The sequence below is a fragment of the Nomascus leucogenys genome, chromosome 4 (genome assembly GCF_006542625.1).
Source record: "Nomascus leucogenys isolate Asia chromosome 4, Asia_NLE_v1, whole genome shotgun sequence".
NCBI classification, from domain to species: Eukaryota; Metazoa; Chordata; class Mammalia; order Primates; family Hylobatidae; genus Nomascus; species Nomascus leucogenys.
This window is the reverse complement of record NC_044384.1, coordinates 102,485,460-102,508,682: the sequence shown is the minus strand read 5'-3', so window position 1 is coordinate 102,508,682 and position 23,223 is coordinate 102,485,460. Positions and strand designations below refer to the sequence as shown.

The window sequence follows — 23,223 nt, the reverse complement described above, 5'->3', positions numbered from 1 at the left end:
GGAGAGGGAGGGAGCTTGGAAAGGGAACAGTAGCAAATGTGAAGGGGGCTGCAGAGCAGTGTGAGCCTCTTGGAAGCCTATTGGCAATCAGAAGAGGGTGGAAACAGTGCCCCAAGTGAGGGCACTGAAGAGCAAGTCCAAGGTGAAGTGGGACAAGGAGGATTGAGGCCTTCAAGTCAGGGTCTGTGCAGTCTGTAACCAGCCTTGGCACCACCATTTCTGTGCAGGCCGACTGAATCCAACTGACAGTCCCTGAAAAGGGCAAAGGCTGTCTTCTCCGGTCATGCGGAAGGGTCTACACATAGACTTCTGGGAAGGCCAGATCTGAGGTTGGCCAGGGAGTTAATCGGTAATGCCCCCAAACAGCTCTCAACCCATGACTAATGGAGATTTGAGAATGAGTACCTCAGCTCCCCTTGCTCTTGGGGGCAGCAATAATGTAAGGCCTATGTTCTATGCTGGCTCCCAGAATCCCCAGAAGGATTTGGTCCCAACTGCCCACAGTGGTAGCTTGCTTGATGATGCTTCCTTTATTGGCTGCTTTCCTTGTCTCTTTGCCACTGCTGGTGTTTCTTGGCCTCACCTCCCTTACTAACTATATGCATGTATATCTTTGTCCAGGTCTGCTTTGGGGAAACTAAGATAAGCACTGTCCATGAAAGGGGGACAAGGCAGTGAGCAGACACAGACAACTGCAAGGACCTCTTCCCACAGGTACCACTGACCTGTACAAATGGGCCCCCAGCTTGAAGACTTAGCTAATACTCTGAATGCTGAGAAGATAGGCAGGGCCAAGGTCTGGGCCAGAGGTAGGTGGGCCCCTGTCACACCAGTTTGCTCTTGCTTGACCCCAGAGTTGGTTAGAGGCAAGCTCAGGATCCTAAAAATGGATAGTTATAATGTGCCTTGGGTCCCGGAGTAGCCCAGGTCTCTCAGGCCCTACAGGATGAGGCCAGAGTGACCCACTGGGAGGTCCCCTGGCCTCTGACTCTTCCAGCACATCCTCTGCTCAGTATCACTCCTTCCAGGAATTCTCCCCACCCAGGTTTGTAGAAGGGCCGGTGCCTTCTGTTCCTCCACCCCCGCTAGCCTCAGTGTACACTGTAAGACCTATTCCTGCTTTATGCCCAGGTAAGGGCGACCCAGGCTGCCCCCACACGACAGAGGCCCAGGCCATGTCCCCAGTGGCCTCCAGGGGGCGCCGCCGGGAAGCCTGTCATTGGGCTCCTGGGAGCTCCGCGGAGGTGGGCAGGCGCCGGCCCCTCAAGCCCTCGGGTTCGGCTTGCCTGCTTGACACAGCCTGCGCACCTAGGCTGGGTCGGGCTCAGAACTGCCCCTTGCCATACACGTGTTGTGTGGCTCGCCGCTGCCTCATTTCTACTCCTGTCCGAGGTCGGACGCTAAATTCTGTCAGGCCCAGTGTCCACGTGTCCGTTTGTCTGTCCTTTTGCGTATGACCGTGGATCGGCACGCCGTGCTCCAGCTGCGGCATGTGCAGGGTTAAGGCGAGAGGAGGTTTCCCTGAGTCGGAGCGGGAGGGGAGCGAGGGGCGGACCTGGCCCAGCCCCGCCCCGCGCCGGAGCAGTGCCGGAGCCCCGCCAGAGCCCGACTTCAGCCCCAGCCAGATCCGGCGTCAGCGGAGGCGGAACGGTGGACCCCGTACCCTGGCAGCATCGGAGCACCGGCGGGTGAGTCCCGCGGGAACCGCGCTCAGGGGAAGTTTGGGGCGCGGGGTGTAGAACCCCAAGCGCGTTAGCCCAGACCCGCCCCCGACATCCTTGAGCTGGAAGTTTGGGGCCAAGAGGCCCTCCTGCCAGGGGTCCAGGAGTGCAGCCACCAAGAGAAAGGGGTGGCTGGAGAACTTGGGCATCTAATGCGAGGGAACCCAGAAGTCCAGCTGCCCATTCCTGCTGGAAACGCCCTGGACTCGGACCCTGGAGTCCTGTGGTCATGAGATTCCTCCAACGGCCCCCCCCAACCCCACTTCTGGACACCAGGGAATCTAGCTTCTGGGGGTTTGGAATGGGCAAACTCCTGAGGGGGGTCCTCGAGAGGAGTGTGTGGAACCTTGGTATGCAGTCCTCCCCCTAGTCTGAAACACACCCTGACTCTGGTCTTTTACTGGTGGGAATGGTTTAAATTAACCCTGTGGAATGGCCCCCAGGATGTTGTAAGGATACTCTGGAGTCTGACCCCTGACAGCAGGTGTGGGGACCCCCAGGCTGCCCAGGGCACTCTGGAAGCCAGTAAGGACTCCCCTCATGCAGGACCAGTGTGAGGCTTGTTGAGGGGAAAGGAAGGGTCCTGGATGGAGAGTCCTGTTCTAGTCACCTTACTACTGCCCTCCTAGACCCAGATTTGACCCAGTTGCTGAGTGGTTTGGGTAGTGGGTGGGAAGGAGAATCCTTCATGCCTCCATGGGAAAGGGGAAAGGCTCCTGGGTACCTGGGGCCTGCCCTCCTTCCCACTCCAGGAGGGCCTCCACAGTGGTGTGCTAGCCAGAGGGGTTGGCTTCTCCCCCTGCCTTTCCCACCAGTGATTTTGGGCCAGCCCTGCCCTTAGCTACAGGCTGCTTATCTGTTTCCTGAGGGGCCGGTCAGTGCCCTGACCCCTGTTTTCCCTCTTTCCTCCAGGTGAAGGCAAGGTCCCTGGACTGGTCATATACCTCTTGTGGCCCTGGCAGAATCAAGATGAGGACCTGTCATGCCTTCCCAGTGAGGCCTACAGTCTGAACAGACAGCATGGCCTGCCATTGGCTGTGAACACCATGTCTGCAGGAGGTGGCCGGGCCTTTGCTTGGCAGGTGTTCCCCCCCATGCCCACTTGCCGGGTCTATGGCACAGTGGCACACCAAGATGGGCACCTGCTGGTGTTGGGGGGTTGTGGCCGGGCTGGACTGCCCCTGGACACTGCTGAGACACTGGACATGGCCTCACACACATGGCTGGCACTGGCACCCCTGCCCACTGCCCGGGCTGGCGCAGCTGCAGTAGTTCTGGGCAAGCAGGTGCTAGTGGTGGGTGGTGTGGATGAGGTCCAGAGCCCGGTAGCTGCCGTAGAGGCCTTCCTGATGGATGAGGGCCGCTGGGAGCGTCGGGCCACCCTCCCTCAAGCAGCCATGGGGGTTGCAACTGTGGAGAGAGGTGAGTGGCCTCCCAAGGAAGGCACTTCAGGTACCCTAACACCTTTTATTATTTCCTGACTTAGTCCCTTACCCTCAGAGACTGAACAAGAGCTGTAATTTTTACATGGGTGCCCAGGATGTGGCCTTGTCCCCTGTATCCTTTCCAACCTAGCTTTGAGCTAGGCTTTCAGCAGCCTTCTATTAACTGCCTTTTCTGGCTAAAGTGGGAGGCAAAGCCCAAGCCGATCCCAGGATGATGGGAGACCCCAGCCATGTTCCTGCCCCACTCCTCATTTCTAAGAGATGGGGGTGGGATGGCCTAATGACTCCCAGGGTTATAAATAGTCTAGGGTGGGGGAGAGGAGTAGGGCCTTGGCTCAGAGCCTGTGCTTAGACTTCCTGCCCCACCCCCAACCCTTCCCACACGCCAGGGAGCCTGATATGGACAAAGGCCAAGCTGACCTGGGATTGCTGCCATGGAAGCCCCCAGCTGACTGGCTCATTACCCCAAGGCCCCCAGACATGTCGTAGCTGACTCTGAGGGTTTAACAGAGGGCAAGAGCCTACTATAATGAAAGAGTGTCACACAGAGGTGCTGGCAGGGATGCTGGAGCAGAAGGCTTGTGGACAGCATCTTTATCCAGCAGACCCAAGCCATTCCTCTCCCAGCCCCATCCCAACTCCAGCTGGTCCCCAATCCCCCTCCCCAGACTGAGCTCTGTGCTAAGCAGATCCCCATGTTTCTCACCCCTGGCTTAAGCCATCCCCCCATCTTCCTCCCCAAGGGGAGTCCCCACCTTGTGGCCTCCAGGTCTGACCACCAGCCCAGGCCAGCCCTGCTTGGATGCCAGACTCTGTTGCCATAGCATCTCCAGGGAGACAGAGTCGGATTATAATTAGATCGGCTGCCTCCTGCTCTTTACTCGGAGGGGCCCTGGCCAGAGTAGGAATCCAGCTTTCCCAGCCCCCACTGCAGGCAGGTAGTAGTGTGTCTGTTGCTGGGGAGGGATGCCATAAACACATGGGTCTCCAGCCACCCCCAGGCCTTACCAGGGCAGCTGTCAGGGTGGGGTACCCTGGCAGGCTGAGGTACAATCTGAACTACTCTTTTCTATGCAGATGGTATGGTGTATGCTCTGGGGGGAATGGGCCCTGACACGGCCCCCCAGGCCCAGGTACGTGTGTATGAGCCCCGTCGGGACTGCTGGCTTTCACTACCTTCCATGCCCACACCCTGCTACGGGGCCTCCACCTTCCTGCACGGGAACAAGATCTATGTCCTGGGTAAGGGCCTGGGGGATGTGGGAAAGGGGCTCAGAGTCTAGAAATCCTCATCCTCATAGGTTGGCTGGGATAGGGATCGGGCTTAGTCCAGGATGGCAGAACAAGAGAAGCTTTGTTGGGGTGATCCATGCCTGCTCTGAGGCTCTGACCCCTGGTGGTCTTGCTGTGGTTGGAAAACCAAACCCCAGTACCTGAGGGACTGTAGGGTGGATGATTCACGTGCAAGTATGCACACAGCAGGATGTGGGAGGCTGAGGCAGGCAGATTAGCAACCTAGTGAGCAAGGAGCCCACCAAGCCTCCTGGGCTCCTTCCCAGGTACCCCAATTCCATTGACAGGGGGCCGCCAGGGCAAGCTCCCAGTGACTGCTTTTGAAGCCTTTGATCTGGAGGCCCGTACATGGACCCGCCATCCAAGCCTACCCAGCCGTCGGGCCTTTGCTGGCTGTGCCATGGCTGAAGGCAGCGTCTTTAGCCTGGGTGGCCTGCAGCAGCCTGGGCCCCACAACTTCTACTCTCGCCCACACTTTGTCAACACTGTGGAGATGTTTGACCTGGAGCATGGTGAGCAGTGGCTGTCCTGGGCTGTCCTCCCACTCTCTGTGGGATGGAGGGGCATAGTGCGTACATGACTAGATCTGACCTCCCCTCTCCTGCAGGGTCCTGGACCAAACTGCCCCGCAGCCTGCGCATGAGGGATAAGAGGGCAGACTTTGTGGTTGGGTCCCTTGGGGGCCACGTTGTGGCCATTGGGGGCCTTGGTAAGTCTCTATGGGGCTGGGGAGAGGAGGGAGTCCCAAGACAGGAAAGACTAGCCCCCAGCATGTGTGCCACCTTCTGCCCATCTCCAGGCACTCCAGGGGTCAGGGCTTTGTGAGCTCTTTTCCCTATCTATGAAGCAGGCAGGATGTGGTCTGCCTGGCCCAGCACTCAGGGTGTTCCTCAGTGACTGGGGGCTCTGTCAAGCACCAGCAAGGAGACAGCAGCAGGACAAATGACCACTGTATGCACAGCCAAGAGGACATATAGAAACATGAATGAATGAACAAATGATGAACACCGGCAATGAGGAGCAAGACCCTGATAGTGGGGTGATATCTACTGGGCTGTTCTCTGGGCTTAGGGAGCAAAAGGGCCTGGAGTCCCTACAGCCTGTGCCTCTCACAGCCTTCTCTCTCCTTCTTGCAGGAAACCAGCCATGTCCTTTGGGCTCTGTGGAGAGCTTTAGCCTTGCACGGCGGCGCTGGGAGGCATTGCCTGCCATGCCCACTGCCCGCTGCTCCTGCTCTAGTCTGCAGGCTGGGCCCCGGCTGTTTGTTATTGGGGGTGTGGCCCAGGGCCCCAGTCAAGCCGTGGAGGCTCTGTGTCTGCGTGATGGAGTCTGAAGGCCTGGTGGGAGCTGTCCACTGGAGCAGCTCATTGCCAGAGGCAGCTATTTCTATGGCTCCTTTTGCTGCTGAGGACACTCACTATGGCTCTGTGGGATGAGAGAGGCACAGGGGTGAGCACTTGAGACACTGCCTTGGGGTCTTGGGTTAGGGGAGCCTTTGTCTTTTGTGCAGGACACACATATGCTTACACCTACCTTTATCACCATTCATTCATGAATCATGCCTAGCTCCATCCTTGCCCTGGGACCTACTAGGCCTTCCATCCAACTGGGAAATAGGGAGCAGGAAAGCTGGCCTCATGCTCTTCAGGGTCAGTTCCTATCTGGAGTTGACAAGGCCTACCCCAGTTGCCATTCCTGAAAAATCTCAGCTGCCAGGCTGCCTTTAGGGTCCATGTAGACCCAGGAGAGTTGAGAGGGTGGGGGACACGGAGAGAATAGAGAGGATGTGGGAACTGCCAGAGGGCCAGAGCGCAGGAGTTCGAGCGGAGGAATGCTGGCTTTGAGCCCTCTACACTGCTGGTTGTATGACCTTGGACAAGTCACTTCACCTCTCTGTGCCTCAGCAGCCTCATCTATAAATGGGGATCTCTGAAACCTTCCTACCCTACCTACCTCACTGGGCTGTTGTGAGGATCCAGGGAGTTTGGATGTGGAAGTAAAAGTGCTGCTAAAACCTAGCGTGTGGACCCTGGTGTGAACTCCCTTGTTGCTTCCACTGCCCCTGCCTTCCTTTGGGGGTCTCAATGCCCCTAGGGATGAGGGTCCAGAAGGAGCCTCTTGGATCTGGTCGGTGTTCCCAAAGTGATTTGGTGTTTCTGTTCCATCTAAGCCTCAGCTTATTCTTTGGCAACATGTGATGACAGTGCCTCCTTACTGTCCTGGGGATTAGAGAGCACTAGGACAGTAAGGAAGGGCTGTCACATGTCACCAAAGGATGGCAGGATAGGATGACCAGAGAAGTGCTCAGAAAACAACAACAGCATACCACAGGGTTAGGAAGACCTCCAGATCCAAGTTAGAGTGTCTTCTTAGGGTCTCTGCTCACCCCCACAGGGAGGGGTGGTTCAGTGGATTCTGTGGCCCAGGGAAGTCTCTTTCTGTCTCAGCTGTGGGGCAGCCGTCTCTTGGACAGGACTGTGTGGCTACCCAACAAACCCCTCAAAGGCAGCTGCCTCCTGAGAAAGCTGCCAACTCTTCCTTCTTCCAGCCTTTGTCGCCCACTAGTACTGGTCTCTGGGGTCTGCTTTTGCCATAGCTACACTGAGTACTTGGCCTGCTTCCCCAGTGATGCCTTTCATTCTAGGGTGAAGCACCTAGAAAGTCAGTGGCCCACAGGATATTTGCACATTGTCTGGCATGCTGGCAGAGGAAACCAACACAGAGATGTCTCTGATTGGGGGAATAGGCTGTTTCCCAGAGGAGAAAGGTTCTGGGGAAGATAGTCACTCCACTGCCTTCATAAGGACCCTCCCTCAGTGTCACCTCCTCCACCCTACCACCTGCTCTGTCCTGACTTCAACTTAGGCTGGGGACTGCCCTCTAATCTTCCTCTCTATAGCTGGGTTTACTGCAAGAACAGAGCAGTACTTGGGGCCCTGGAACCCACCTGCTGTGGCTATGGCAATCCTCCTGGACTCTTAGCCTCCTGCAGGCCTTACCCTTTCTCACTTAGTGGCAGGGATCCCAGAGCAGCAACTCTCACGCCCAGCACACAAACACACCATGGGCACAAGTGCCATGGGAGACAGGCACAGGACCTGGCAGCCCACTACTACCTTTCAGCCTCTTGGGCTGCATCCCATTGTGGGCTGCAAACACAGACAATGTGTCAGCTGTCCTTGTTTAATGCTCTGGACCGTTTAGACACTCAGAGACCCCAGCATGAAGGTAGTGCTGCAGCAGCTTGGGTCTTGGGATCCCTGGGAGGTCAGGCAGTATGTCAGTGACCGGCGCCTGGGACCCTACCTTGTAGCTGCCACAGTGGCCACCCTGGGATGGGTAGCAGAAGTTCTGCTGGTAGGTGGTCCTGGTATGGGAAGGCTGGACCTGCACAAAGTGGACGAGGCGCTGGGGGAGGCCACTGAGTCCTGAGCCTGGTCGGAAATCAGCCTGGTAAGAAGATTCCAGGGGCCCCTGCTGGCGCAACTCTATCTCACAGGGTGCCCAGCGCAGGAAGGTGTGCCGCTGCCACAGCCGCTCCAGGTCCTTCCGCCTTCCGATTCCCTGCAGCAGGCAGTAGGGACCCTCCTCAACGGTACGGGCCCTTGGCCCATATTCCTGGCACCAAGCACCTTCTTGGGCCCCTCCTAACCCCAAGTCTGCTTGGTGATACCTCTCCTATGCCTGGCTGTCTTGGCCTGTACCCTGGCCTCCTTGGCCTGCCTCCCCAGTGATGTCTTTCATTCTAAGGTGAAACACCCAGAAAGTTAGTGGCCCACAGGATACTTGCACATTGTCTGGCAAGTTGGCAGAGGAAACCAACATAGAGATGTCTCTGTTTGGGGGAATAGGCTGTTTCCCAGAGGACAAAGTTTGTGGGGGAAGATAGCCACTCCTCTGCCTTCATAAGGAGCCCTCCCTCAGTGTCATCCCCTGCACCCTACCACCTGCTCTGTCCAGACTTCAGCTTAGGCTGCCATTCTTCCTGTCTTTGGCACTCACTTTGTCAAAGGAAGTACGGTTGTCGTGCTTGGAGAAGAAGTGTTGCTGCGCCGGCTCCTTGAAAGATAGTGAGAAAGAAGGTGAATGGGGAAAATGATGCTTATTTACCCGCCCTTACCCGGATCACTGCCTCAGGGTCCCTAATGGAGGGAAGTCACCGGGAGCCACTGCCCCTAAGCTGCTAAACTGCCAACAGACAGAGGGCAGAGACTAATTAAAGCAATGCTTCAGTCCTGGGATATCTCAACCTGGGACTTGCCCTGAAGCAGAAGCCTGTGGAACCCCTATTGAAGAGGGTCCTCAATAAGGAGGCATCTGCTAGGACATCCTCCCATCAGGGGAGCAGTGGCCAAGTTTCAAGTTGGGCCTTAACTCTTGATTGCCCAGGACTTTAGTCCTCTCCTCCCCTGCATCCACACTTACTCCCCCATCAACATACCCAGCCTCTTGGCTCTAAATGCCATCTGAAAACTGGAATTTCTATCTCCAGCTCAAACTTTCTCCTGAACTCTGGGCTCAGTAGACAACTGCCTACTCCACATCTCCATGTAAATACCCAATTGGGCATCTCCAAACATATGACTGAGCTTTGGGTCATCCCTAGACACACTCCACCTACAGCCTCCCCCAGCTCAGACCATGGCAGCCAGATCCTGTCAAACACCTTGAGTCCCCTTGATTCTCTTCTCTCATACCCCACATTGAATGTGCAAGTATCCTGTTGATACTGTGGTCAAAATGTGCCCAGGACCAGACCACATCTCAGCATGCCCACTGTTTTCCCCGATCCAAGCCACATTCCTCTCTTGCCTGAATTATTGCAAGAGCTTCCTGCCTGGTGTCCCTGCTTTCAAACTTGCCTCTCCAGTCTGTTGTCCGCTTAGCAGCCAGATAATTCTGTTAGTACATAAATGAGATCACATCTCATTTGCTGAAAATTCACAACAGTTCCTCCTATTTGTGATAGCCAAAGTCATCATAGTGGTCTGTGAGACCCACATGATATTGGTCCTTCTGTTACCTCCAGCCACACTGATTTCCCCACTGCTCCTCAGACACACCAGGTGCTCCCACTTAGGGCTTTGCACCACCTATTCCTTCTCCTGGCCATATAATTCCCTCACACCTCCCTCTTTTCCTTCCTTGAGCACTAGGCCAATAGTTCCATCACCCTAACCCTGCATTTTTCACCTGCTAACATACTATATTATTCTACGTGATGTTACCCCCACTGATTAGAACATCTCATGCCCCGCCATTAAACATAAGCTTCTTGTGGGCAAAGGCGGTCTGTCTTGCTCACATCTATAACTTCAGCACTGAGAATAATGCCTGACACTGCTCAATAAATGTTGCTGTTAAATCAATAAACAGGCTGGGCATGGTGGCTCACACCTGTAATCCCAGCACTTTGGGAGGCCAAGGCAGGTGGATTACCTGAGGTCAGGAGTTTGAGACCAGCCTGGCCAACATAGTGAAACCCCGTTTCTACCAAAAATACAAAAATTAGCCGGGCTTGGTGGCTCACGCCTGTAATCCCAGCACTTTGGGAGGCTGAGGCGGACAGATCACTTGAGTTCAGGAGTTCAAGACCAACCTGGCCAACATGATGAAACCCCATCTCTACTAAAACACACAAAAAAATTAGCTGGATGCGATGGTGTTTGGCTGTAATGCCAGCTACTCAGGAGGCTGAAGCGAGAGAATTGCTTAAACCTGGGAGGCAGAGGTTGCAGTGAGCTGAGATCGCGCCACTGCACTCCAGCCTGGGCGACAGAAAAAAAAAAAAAAAAATTAATGAACAGGGACAGAAGGTCCTGGCCCCAGGGCATTTACTTTGGCTCAGTTGGAGCTAGAGAGCCTTGCTCCACTCCCAGGCAGAGAAAGCCCATCTTTTAGGCCTCCAGACTTCAGCAGGAATCTGTCCCAAGACCACCTTCTTGCCTTTGTGCTTGGCTTTGCCCTCAGAGCCATTCCCTCTCCAGCCACTCAGTTTCTCCTGCGGTAGACCTGAAGTGGCCAGATCTGGTGAGGTCAGGCTTGGCTGGCTTGGGAGTATAGGTAATGGCTGACGGCAGGTCCCCAGATAAAATACAGGGGCTGGCTCCATCCCTGAACCAGAATCTTCAGAGTAGAGCTTATTGTACGTGTGTTTAAGAGTTCCCTTTTTAGGCTGGGTGTGGTGGTTCACGCCTATAATCCCAGCACTTTGGGAGGCCGAGGCAGGTGGATCACGAGGTCAGGAGATCGAGACCATCCTGGCTAACATGGTGAAACCCCATCTCTACTAAAAATACAAAAAATTAGCTGGGTGTGGTGGCAGGTGCCTGTAGTCCCAGCTACTCGGGAGGTTGAGGCAGGAGAATGGCATGAACCCGGGAGGCAGAGCTTGCAGTGAGCTGAGATCCTGAGACTCCGTCAGAAAAAAAAAAAAAAAAGTTCCCTTTTTAGAACTGCCTGCCTTAGACAGTCTGATGGTAGTCTTCAAGCAGAATGAAAACTCCAAGAAGGTGGGAAGCTTTCATTCCTCAAAATGCAAGCTGAGGCTGGGCACAGTGGCTCATGCCTATAATCCCAGCAGTTTGGGAGGCAGAGGCGGGTAGATCACTTGAGGCCAGGAATTCGAGACCATCCTGGCCAACATGGTGAAACCTTGTCTCTACTGAAAATACAAAAATTAGCTAGGTGTGGTGGTGGGCGCCTGTAATCCCAGCTACTCGGGAGGCTGAGGCAGGAGAATTGCTTGAACTTGGGTGGCGGAGGTTGCAGTGAGCCAAGATCTCCCCACTGCACTCTGGCCTTGGCAACAGAGAGACTATGTCTCCAAAAAAAAAAAAAAAAAAAAAAGCAAGCTGAGGCTGTGCAGTGGCTTACACTCGTAATCCCAGGACTTTGAGAGGCCAAGGAGGAAAGATTGCTTGAGCCCAGGAGTTCAAGACCAGCCTGGGCAGTGTAGCAAGGCTCCCAGACACTGTCTCTACAAAAAATAACAAATTGGCCAGGCGTGGTGGTGCATACCTGTGGTCCCAGCAACTAGGAAGGCTGAAGTGGAAGGATCACATGAGCTTAAGAGGTCAAGGGTGCAATGAGCTATGATTGCACCACTGCAAACCAAGCTACAGACTGGGAGAAAATATTTATAAACCATATATCCAACAGAGGACTAGAATATATAAGGAAGTCTCTCAACTCAACAGTAAGATCACAGTCTAATTAAAAAATGGGCAAACATGAAGACATCTAACCAAAGATGATTTACAGATGACAAATAACACATGAAAATGTGTCCAGAATTGGTGGGTTCTTGGTCTCACTGATTTCAAGAATGAAGCCGTGAACCCTTGCGGTGAGTGTTACAGTTCTTAAAGGCGGCGTGTCCGGAGTTTGTTCTTTCTGATGTTCGGATGTGTTCGGAGTTTCTTCTTTCTGGCGGGTCCGTGGTCTCGCTGGCTCAGGAGTGAAGCTGCAGACCTCCGTGGTGAGTGTTACAGCTCTTAAGGCAGCGTGTTTGGGGTTGTTCGTTCCTCCCGGTGGGTTCGTGGTTTCGCTGGCTTCAGGAGTGAAGCTGCAGATCTTCCCGGTGAGTGTTACAGCTCATAAAGGCAGTGTGGACCCAAAGAGTGAGCAGCACCAAGATATATTGCAAAGAGTGAAAGAACAAAGCTTCCACAGCGTGCAAGGGCACTGGAGCGGGTTGCCACTGCTAGCTCGGGCAGCCTGCTTTTATTCTCTTATCTGGCCCCACCCACATCCTGCTGATTGGTAGAGCCGAGTGGTCTGTTTTGACAGGGCACTGATTGGTGGGTTTACAATCCCTGAGCTAGACACAAAGGTTCTCCATGTCCCCACCAGATTAGCTAGATACAGAGTGTGGACACAAAGGTTCTCCAAGTCCCCACCAGAGCAGCTAGATACAGAGTGTCCATTGGTGCATTCACAAACCCTGAGCTAGACACAGGGTGCTGATTGGTGTGTTTACAAACCTTGAGCTAGATACAGAGTGCCCATTGGTGTATTTACAATCCCTTAGCTAGACATAAAGGTTCTCCAAGTCCCCACCAGACTCAGGAGCCCAGCTGGTTTCACCCAGTGGATCCCGCACCGGCACTGCAGGTGGAGCTGCCTGCCAGTCCCGCGCCGTGCGCCCGCACTCCTCAGCCTTTGGGTGGTGGGTGGGACTGAGCACCGTGGAGCAGGGGGCAGTGCTCGTTGGGGAGGCTCGGGCTGCACAGGAGCCCGGGGAGTGTGCGGGGAGCAGGGAGAGCCTCAGGCATGGCAGGCTGCAGGTCCCGAGCCCTGCCCCGCGGGAAGGCAGCTAAGGCCGGACAAGAAATTTAGCACAGCAGCTGCTGGCCCAGGTACTCACTGCACGGGGCAGGCCGAACACTACGAGTGCGAGGCCCGCTGAGCCCACGCCCACCCGGAACTCGTGCTGGCCCGCAAGCACCACGCGCAGCCCCAGTTCCCGCCTGCGCCTCTCCCTCCACACCTCCCCGCAAGCTGAGGGAGCTGTCTCCGGCCTCAGCCAGCCCAGGAAGGGGCTCCCACAGTGCAGCGGCGGGCTGAAGGGCTCCTCAAATGCCGCCGAAGTGGGAACCCAGGCAGAGGAGGTGCGGAGAGCGAGCGAGGGCTGTGAGGGTTGCCAACACGCTGTCACCTCTCAAAAAGATATTCATCATTAAACCTCAGGGAAATGCAAATTAAAACCACAATAAGATGTCACTACATATCTATCAGAATGGCTCCAATTGAAAATAGAGACAACACCAGGTATTGGTGAGAATGCAGAAAAACCAGATCATTCATGCATTGCTGATGGGAATATAAAGTGGTAAAGCCACTCTTGAAAACAGTTTGGCAGTTTCTTTTAAAAACTAAACATGCAGCCAGGCGCGGTGGCTCATCCCTGTAATCCCAGCACTTTGGTAGGCTGAGGTGGGTGGACAACCTGAGGTCAGGAGTTCAAGACCAGCCTGGCCAACATGGTGAAACCCTGTCTCTACTAAAAATACAAAAATTAGCCGGGCATGGTGGCACACACCTGTAATGAGATTGCTTGAGCCCGGGAGGCGGAGGTTGCAGTAAGCCGTGATCGTGCCACTGCACTCCAGCCTGGCCGACAGAGCGAGACTCTGTCTCAAAAACAACAGAAAACAACAAAAACACTAAACATGCAACTACCACATGACCCAGCAATTGAATTCCTGGGCTTTTATCCCAGAGAGACAAAAACTTATGTTCAACCAAAAATTTATACACAAATATTCTTAACAGCTTTATTTGTATGAGCCAAAAACTGGAATCAGGTCAGATATCCTTTAACAGATGAATGATTAAACAAACTGGTACATTGGTACCAAGGAATACTACTCAGTGAATGAAAATAAGTGAACTATTGATACACACAATAATTTGGATGAATATCTAGGAAATTATGCTGCAAAAATAGCCAGTCTCCAAAGGGTGCATATTGTATTATTCTATTTATATAACTGTTTTTGAGACAAGGTCTCACTTTGCCAGGCTGGAGTGCGGTGACACAATCATGGCTCACTTCAGCCTTGACCTCCTAGGCTCAAGCAATCCTCCTACCTCAGCCTCCAGAGTAGCTGGTACCACAGGTGCATGACACCATGCCTGGCTAATTGTTTAACTTTTTTTTAGAGATGAGGTCTCATTATGTTGCCCAGGCTGATCTTGAACTCCTGGGCTCAAGCAATCCTCTTGCCTTGGCCTCCCAAAGTGCTGGGATTAGAGGCATGCGCCACTGTGCCCAGCTTTGTATAACATTTCAATTTAATTTAATTTAATTTATTTTTTTGAGACCGTCTCACTGTGTCGTGCAGGCTAGAGTGCAGTGGTGTGATTTTGGCTTGCCGCAACCTCCACCTCCCAGGTTCAAGAGCTTCTTATGCTCCAGCCTCCCAAGTAGCTGGGATTACAGGCGTGTGCCACCACACTGGCTAATTTTTGTATTTTTACCAGAGATAGGGTTTCACCATATTGCCCTAGTTGGTCTTGAACTCCTGACCTCGAGCAATCCACTGCCTTGGCTTCCCAACATGTTGGGATTACAGGCATGACCCACCGCACCTGGCCTATGTAATTTTTTTTTTTTTGAGATGGAGTCCTGCTCTCTCACTTAGGCTGGAGTGCAGTGGCGTGATCTTGGCACACCACAACCTCTGCCTCCCAGATTCAAGTGATTCTCCTGCCTCAGCCTCCTGAGTAGCTGTGATTACAGGCGTGAGCTACCAAGCTCAGCAAATTTTTTGTATTTTTAGTAGAGATGGGGTTTCACTATGTTGGCCAGGCTGGTCTTGAACTCCTGGCCTTAAGCAATCCACCCACCTTGGCCTCCCAAAGTGCTGGGATTACAGGTGTGAGCCACCCACCTTGGCCTCCCAAAGTGCTGGGATTACAGTGCTGGGATTACTGCGCCCAGCCTATAACATTTTTAAGTGACAAAATTTTAGAAATGGAAGATTGATTGATTTAGAAATGGGGGTCAGGCACAGTGGCTCAGGCCTGTAACTTTGGGGGGCCTAGGCGGGTGGGTCACCTGAGGTCGGGAGTTCAAGACCAGCCTGACCAACATGGAGAAACCCCATCTCTTCTAAAAATACAAAATTAGCTGGGTGTAGTGGTGCATGCCTGTAATCCCAGCTACTCAGGAGGCTGAGGCAGGAGAATCACTTGAACCCGGGAGGCAGAGGTTGCGGTGAGCTGAGATCAGGACACTGCACTCCAGCCTAGGTCACAGAGCAAGACTCTGTCTTAAAGAAAAAAAAAATTACATAGACCAGGCAGGGTGGCTCACACCTGTAATCCTGACACTTTGGGAAGCCAAGGCAGGCAGATCACCCAAGATCAGGAGGTTGAGACCAACCAGGGCAATATGGTGAAACCTCGTCTCTACTAAAAATACAAAAAAATTAGCCGGACACAGTGGTGGGTACCTGTAATCCCAGCTACTCAGGAGGCTGAGTCAGGAGATTTGCTTGAACCCGGGAGGCAGAGGTTTCAGTGAGCCAAGATCACACCATTGCATGCCAGCCTGGGTAACAAGAGTGAAACTCGAAAAACAAAACAAAAAAACAACAAAAAAACCAGAGCAGCACCAGGGATCCCTTGCGACGTTGGTCTACCACCACAGTCAACTGTGGTGTTAGATACACAAAACTACACAGGTGATAAAATTTTAAAGCTTTTTTTTTTTTTTTTTTTTTCCAAGATGGAGTCTCGCACTGTTGCCCGGGCTGGAATACAGTGGCTCGATCTCAGCTCACTGCAACCTCCGCCTCCTGGGTTCAAGCGATTCTCCTGCCTCAGCCTCCTGAGTAGCTGGGATTACAGGCATGCACCACCACCCCGGCTAATTTTATATTTTTAGTAGAGACGGGGTTTCTCCATGTTGGTCAGGCTGGTCTTGAACTCCCGACCTCAGGTGATACACCCGCCTTGGCCTCCCAAAGTGCTGGGATTACAGGTGTGAGCCACGGTGCCTGGCAAATTTTATAGCTCTTTTTTTTCTTTTTTTTTTTAGATGGAGTCTCGCTCTGTTGCCCAGGCTGGAGTGCAGTGTCGTGATCTCAGCTCACTGCAAGCTCCACCTCCCGGGTTCACGCCATTCTCCTGCTACAGCCTCCTGAGTAGCTGGGACTACAGGCGCCCGCCACCACACCTGGCTAATTTTTTTTTTTTTTTTTGAGACAGAGTCTCGCTCTGTTGCCCAGGCTGGAGTGTAGTGGTGCGATCTCAGCTTACTGCAACCTCCGCCTCCCGGGTTCACACCATTCTCCTGCCTCAGCCTCCCAAGTAGCTGGGACTACAGGCGCCCGCCACCATGCTCAGCTAATTTTTTGTATTTTTAGTAGAGATGGGGTTTCACCGTGTTAGCCAGGATGTTCTCCATCTCCTGACCTCGTGATCCGCCCGCCTTGGCCTCTCAAAGTGCTGGGATAACAGGCGTGAGCCACCGCACCCAGCCTATAGTAGAGACAGGGTTTCACTGTGTTAGCCAGGATGGTCTCGATCTCCTAACCTTGTGATCGCCTGCCTTGGCCTCCCAAAGTGCTGGGATTACAGGTGTGAGCCACTGTGCCTGGCCTATAGCCACCACGCCCCGCCCGTAGCTCTTAATACACATACACACACACACACACACACACACGCACCCACCAGTAAAACTAGGGAAATTTGAATGAACTTTAGTGATTATATCAATCAATGTCAATGTCCTTGTTGTGATATTATACTATAGCTTTGCAAGATGTTACCATTGAAGGTAACCAGGCAAAGTGTAAAAGAAATCTCTTATTTTTTACAACTGCTTATGAATTGATAATTATTTCAATGGAAGTTTCAATTAAAATCTAGGAGTCTGGGGCAAGTTTCAGTTGACCCCCAAATTTCTCCGTTGTCTATCCTCAGCTACCGAATTGCACTTAGCCTTAGAATGTACATGTCTTTCTGGTCGGAGGCACCTCTGACTGGAAATTCACTATTCCTATAGTGGCAGGATAATTTATTGACACCCAATGAGTTTTGTTCTCTCAAAACTGTGGGAGCTTGGTGAGAAGCACAGTCATTTCCTCTCTACCCAGGCAATTCTGGGTATTCTTGCTCTGCAAAGAATGATCACTAGCATCTTTGTTTCTTAATCATTCAAGGCTCCTTTTCCATCGAGGTGGTAAAATCCATGGTTTCTGAGCAGGTAGAGCTAGGACTGGGATTCCATCTTAAGAGGACTTGGAAGAGAGGTGGGCTTCTTTGGAAGGGGCAGTATTTGTATGTGGGAGGGCTAAGGGCCCCTGTGGAGGCTGGGCAGCCTGCACTAAGAGAGGAAGCTCCTTGGCAAACTGAGGGATGGGATGGTAGCAGGGGCCCAGCAATCATGACACCACAGGTGAAGAACATGCACCCAACCAGACAGGACTCCTGTCCAATCTGAGGAACTAAGAGGACCAGAATTATATTTCCCAAGAATCAGGCAGTTGACGGCTAGACATAGATTAATCTCCTTTAGAAAAATATGAAAAAAAAAGAAAACATAATTTTCTTGCATCTGTATGTCATGGACAAAAATTTTACAAACCAAAAGGAGAGTGGATGCTATATCTTGGAAAGGTTTTAAACAATAGCTAGAATCTGCCAGCTGAAACCTGGTACCTCTCAGCCAGTGCAAAAAGAAAACGTGCAACTTCTCTGAGCAGTCCTATTAATTAAAACCGCTTTAGACCTAGAAAGAACCATGAGATTTGACATTTATATAACCTGAATCCAAGACACAGATTATGCTACTTGGGGCTGCTGATGGCTAATGCTAGTAAATTTTTTATGTAGCAAGTCCTTACATTGATCAGCAGCCAAAACATGTCCCTTACATGTCTGTTTCTGAGGAATGAGTTTAACAGATTAATAGGATGTTCCAGTCTTTGGGAGGAGAGCTGCCACTGAGGGCGATGACAAACATACACCAGGAAGTCTCTGGGTTGCTTCTCTTTCTGTACTTCCCAGATCCCATCACTCTCAAAAGGGAAGTGGCCCTGGATGGGCAGTCTGGAGCTGCATCTGGGCCTGGCTTGGTAGGCTGTAGCAGGCAGCCCTTGCAAGTGTATAAGCTAAGGAAGTTGAGTTTCCATAAAATAGCAGCCTCCAGGACCCTGGTCTCAGCCTGGGAAAGCAATTCATAGAAAATCCAGATAGCAGATCACGTAGGACCTGGCAAAAGGCTGAGAAGCAAGAAGGTGCAGTGGGTGGTACCTGTTTCAGGCACCCCTTCAGGTCCCTCTGGGCCACCTTCTACCCAGTTGTTGCTCTGGAGGCTGACCTGACTGCACTCCATACTAGGATCCTTTTGTTCTGGCACCAGGGAGCCCTGGGAGGAGATGGAGGAAAAGAGAGAGGAGGTGTTTCTTCTCTTGGCTCCCTCCTAGGCCACCTCCCACCTGGCTATGTCTCTGTACCTAGGATCACTGCTCCTGTCAGGGTGATCCTTTTCATACCTTTATCTCCTTCTCGATTCTAGAAGCCATGTCTCCCCCTTGTCTCCCTTTGGGCTCAGTAGTACTAACCACTTGGTTGTTACCAGCCTGTGGGAATGCCTTTATCTGAGGCTGTCACAAGCAATCCTTTGTAAACATACCCTTCTGAGTTCTGCTGTTTTGAGTATGCTTGTTACTGTTGTGACTCCTATTTATTTATTTATTTTTTATGTTATTTCATTTTTTGAGACCGAGTCTCACTCTGTCACCCAGGCTGGAGTGTGGTGGTGCCATTTTGGCTCGCTGCAACTTCTGCCTCCCGGGTTCAAGCGATTCTCCCTACCTCAGCCTCCTGAGTAGCTGGGATTATAGGTGTGTATCACCATGCCTGGTTAATTTTTTTTTTTTTTTTTTGAGACAGAGTTTTGCTCTTGTTGTCCAGGCTGGAATGCAATGGTGCTATCTGATCTTGTCTCACTGCAACCTCCACCTCCTGGGTTCAAGCCATTCTCCTGCCTTAGCCTCCCGAGTAGCTGGGATTAGAGGCATGTGCCACCAAGCCCAGCTAATTTCGTATTTTTAGTAGAGATGGGGTTTCTCCATGTTGGTCAGGCTGATCTTGAACTACCGACCTCAGGTGATCCTCCCGCCTCAGCCTCCGAAAGTGGTGGGATTACAGGCGTGAGCCACTGCACCTGGCCTTTTTTTTTTTTTTTTTTTTTTTTTTTGTATTTTTAGTAGAGATGGGCTTTCACCATGTTGGCCAGACTGGTTTCGAGCTCCTGACCTCAAGTGATCCACCTGCCCCGGCCTCCCAAAGTGCTAGGATTACAGGCGTGAGCCACCTTGCCCAGCTGTGACCCTGATTTATGATACACAGTGTCCCTTCCTTGTCTCCAGGCCTGTAAGTAGTAAAGGGCCTATGGCCCTGTATCCCTTTCCCATTCTCCAGAAGCCTGTTATAGCCACTCCAGGCTACCTCAGCCATCACTCCTTTCCAGTATTCCCTGGCCAAATGTGTAGGCCAGTACCCAGCTGCCTCCTGTACTACTTCCCTGACCAGAGAAGGCCTCCTACTAATTTCTAAGGACCTGGACTGTGAAGCTGGCTGTGGGATGGACCATGGGCTTTCTTAGCATTAAGGAATCTGAATGTGAAGGTAGTTGTCAGCAAACCTCAAGGCTTACTTCCTGGGTTCTAGAGGCTGTCTGCTTGTAGCTACCCACCCCAGCTAGGCCCTTACCCTTTGTCCATCTAGAAGGGGCAGTGAGCAATACGGTTCAGTTTGGCACTCACTCTTTTCCACCCTGTCTGTAGGGGAAAGATCTGACATCTCAGAGAAGAAAGGTAAAGCCTGTCCCAGTGATAGGTGTCAGTACAGCCATGGAAGGGCTGGGATGATGCTCTTGGACTGGTCTAGTCACCCCCGCTGCCTTCAGGACTGCCTTGTACCTGACATCGCTGCAGGAACACTGCTGGAGGCTGGGGCTTGGCTGCAAGGCGGTATTCTCTAGCACTTTCACTCTTGAATTGGCTTCTGTAGTGCCCATAGAAGCCATTGTTGTGCTATAACAAGACAGGAATGAGGATAAAACTCACTCAAATCTCGACCATGGATCCTAGACCTCAGGACCCCAACGGAGGGTTCCAGGAAAGCCAGACCAGAAGCCCCTCATGGAAGTTCCTGACAGAATAGAAAGAATCTAAGGAGTTAGGACACTCCTGGAGATGGGCCAGTATAGAAGTGTCTTCATCCATCATTGGGACAGTTGACCTCAGCTGTAATGACCCACTTGGGCTATGCATGTGTAGGGAAGGAGTGCCATTCATTCAGAGCAGAGATTTGTGGGCAGGGCCACTGATCAGGGGTGTGGTCCTTCCCTAAAGAGCCTGAGAAGAAATCCCCTTTGCTGTTCTCCCCACAATTTTTTTTTTTTGAGACAGAGTCTTGCTCTGTCACCAGGCTGGAGTGCAGTGGTGCGATCTTGGTTCACTGCAACCTCTGCCTCCGGGGTTCAGTCAATTCTCCTGCTTCAGCCTCCCGAGTATCTGGGATTATAGGCGCCCGCCACCACACCCGGCTAATTTTTGTATTTTTAGTAGAGACAGGGTTTCACCATGTTGGCCAGGCTGGTCTCGAACTCCTGACCTCGTGATCTGCCCACCTTGGTCTCCCAAAGTGCTGGGATTACAGGCGTGAGCCACCGCGCCCAGCCTGGAGAGAATTTCAGAGAGGAACTGTCAAGAGACAGAAATAAGCAACTATCAGAGGTCCAAGAAAGGGGCTGTACTGTGCTGATGTCATTACGTGGACACTCTGTGGATGATCATGTCTGGGAACTCCTATGGCCCAACCTCTTTGTCCTGAGTTCTCCCTGGAGACGATGGGTGTGTCTGGCGCTCCACAATTATAACACTGAGCAGAAGAGCCCATCCTAAGCCTGCCCTCTGGCCATCGCAATGGGCTATTTAACAGGACTAGAAAGTCTCGTATCCTTCCATCCCACTGAAGACGTGGATCACTTTGTCTGTCTATCCTTCTCTGTCAGGAACCCCTCACTCTCTATTCCGGTTAGCTCAACAGTATTTATCAGACCTTTATTGTCTTCCAGGCATGGGGCTGAGCATGGGAAATACAGAGGGACAAAAACACAATCTTTGCCCTCAAATGTTCCCAGACTAGACAGCAGCCAAACTCCAAAAGCTTGGGAGGCTCAAACAATTAACTTGGAATAAACGGGGTGGCTAGAGGACTAGGAGTTTCCACTGGCTTGCAGGAGCCCATGATGCACCGAAGGGGGCAAAGTGTTAGGAAGACTAGACAGCCTCCAGGGGTGACCTCAAGATGGTGGAGAGGAAGTGGGTAGCTCAGGGTCCTATTCCAGGTTGGATGCCAGATGAAAACCTTTTCACTTCACCGTCATGACTCAGTCAGATTTCGGGTACAACCAGAGGGCCAGGGGCCAGGATTAACATAAAGTGCACTCTTACCCAGGAGCCTACTAAAGCACTTTGCATCTTTCCAAGAAGGGAGCAGAAAAGGCAAACTTTCCTCTTGTCTTTTGGAGGATGTCTTCAGGAAAGAGAATCTCTGGAGGTCAATTTTTTGTTGCTTAGTGACAAGGGAAGGTTGTGACTGCATAATGCTGCTGCTGTTTGTTGAGGCAGCACATGACCTGTTGCCTCTTTGTCCTTGCTGCCCTAGTTCTTCTCTATGAGAATAACCTGACCCTTGGCATTAACGGCCTGAAAGAGCCCTTATACATAGAAACACACAGGGCTCCATGGTAGAGTCTAATGGATTCGCAGCCAATGAAATATTCAAAGAACATTTTAAATGCAGGCAAATCCTGCATTTAAAAACCTGTGCATCCATACTGCCAGGAATATAAATTTAGAAAGCATTCCATGGAGTCAGAAGAAATGTTAAAGAGGTTGATGGCTGTTAGGATAAAATCACTGCTTCAGAATAGGCTCTAACAATTTTATCTCTTAGGAGTTTGTGGTGACCGGGAGTGCTAATCATGACAGGTGAAATGTTACAAGGGCCAAGTAAAGGAATAGGGCATAACAGAAGAACAGAAGAAGGAACATGCAAAGATTTGACATTATGTTTCCATTCTGAGCTACCCTTTGACAAATTATTGACTGAATTTTCTCTTATTTGTAAAAGAGGGACTTGAACAGTTCACTCCCTTTAATAACCAAAAGAAATTAACAATCAGCCTCTAAAAATGTGCCAGTAAAACACCCAAGACCCTGCTAGTGTCAATGGCACAAGCCCTAATATCCAGAATGTCTACCCCAGTTTAGTCACCCTGGAGAGCCCCTCTCATGCGAACTCACAGGTATTAAAAGTTTCATTGGCCTGGGCTTGGTAGTTCACAACTGTAATCCCAGCAGTTTGGGAGGCCAAGGTGGGCAAATCGCTTGAGCCCAGGAGTTCCAGACCAGTCTGGGCAAAATGGCGAACCTGGTCTCTACAAAAAATACAAAAATTAGCTGGGTGTGGTGGCATATACCTGTAGTTCCAGCTATTTGGGGGACTGAAGTGGGAGGATCGCCTGAGCCTGAGGAGATTGAGGCTGAAGTGAGCTGTAATCACATCACTGCACTCCAGCCTGGGTGACAGAATGAGACCCCATCTCAATAAATGAATGAATGAAGGAATGAATATTCATTGTAGCATCTATACAGGGGAAAAACTGTAAGCAACCCAAGTGTTGACCAACAGGACAATAAGAAAATTGGGCTATAGTCACACAATGAAATTACTGGCATTACTATTAATGGGCTACAGATATTAAAATCCACAGAGGTAAATCTTAGAAATGTTGGCCAGGTGCGGTCACTCACGTCTGTAATCCCAGCACTTTGGGAGGTTGAAGTGGGCAGAATGTTTGAGCTTAGGAGTTTGAGACCAGCCTAGGCAACGTGGTGAAACTCTGTCTCTACCAAATATACAAAAATTTAACTGGGTGTGGTGGCACACGCCTGCGGTCCCAGCTACTTGGGAGGCTGAGGAGGGAGGATCACTTGAGCCCGGGAAGTGGAGACTGCAGTAAATGGAGATTGCACCACTGTACTCCAGCCTGGGTGACAGAATGAGACCCCCATCTCAAAAACAAAACAAAACAAAACAAAACAAAACAAAACAAAACAAAACAAAACAAAACAAAACAGTAAAGATGTTGAGTTGGCCGGGAGCGGTAGCTCACGCCTGTAATCCCAGCACTTTGGGAGGCTGAGGCGGGCGGATCACGAGGTCAAGAGATC

At 51.8% G+C, this 23,223-nt stretch overlaps 2 protein-coding genes across 3 annotated transcripts; one reads left to right on the top strand and one right to left on the bottom strand.

Moving 5' to 3' along the window:
• Positions 1-1,259: 1,259 nt before the first annotated feature.
• Positions 1,260-6,477, top strand: KLHDC8B (kelch domain containing 8B). 2 transcript variants are annotated; one of them, XM_003257047.4, is made up of 6 exons: positions 1,260-1,688; positions 2,634-3,143; positions 4,244-4,408; positions 4,747-4,971; positions 5,067-5,168; positions 5,596-6,477. In XM_003257047.4, the coding sequence occupies exons 2-6, from the start codon at positions 2,768-2,770 to the stop codon at positions 5,790-5,792; spliced, it is 1,065 nt and encodes a 354-aa protein (XP_003257095.1). In that variant the 5' UTR covers positions 1,260-1,688; positions 2,634-2,767; the 3' UTR covers positions 5,793-6,477. The 2 variants fall into 2 exon arrangements, with proteins under 2 accessions (XP_003257095.1, XP_030667647.1); XM_030811787.1 differs by lacking the exon at positions 5,067-5,168.
• An 854-nt stretch (positions 6,478-7,331) lies between these two features.
• C4H3orf84 (chromosome 4 C3orf84 homolog) lies at positions 7,332-21,552 on the bottom strand. Its single transcript, XM_012512258.2, has 4 exons — positions 21,439-21,552; positions 19,900-20,013; positions 8,462-8,518; positions 7,332-8,044 (listed from the first exon to the last, which is right to left on the bottom strand). The coding sequence occupies exons 1-4, from the start codon at positions 21,463-21,465 to the stop codon at positions 7,643-7,645; spliced, it is 600 nt and encodes a 199-aa protein (XP_012367712.1). The 5' UTR covers positions 21,466-21,552; the 3' UTR covers positions 7,332-7,642.
• Positions 21,553-23,223: the final 1,671 nt, after the last annotated feature.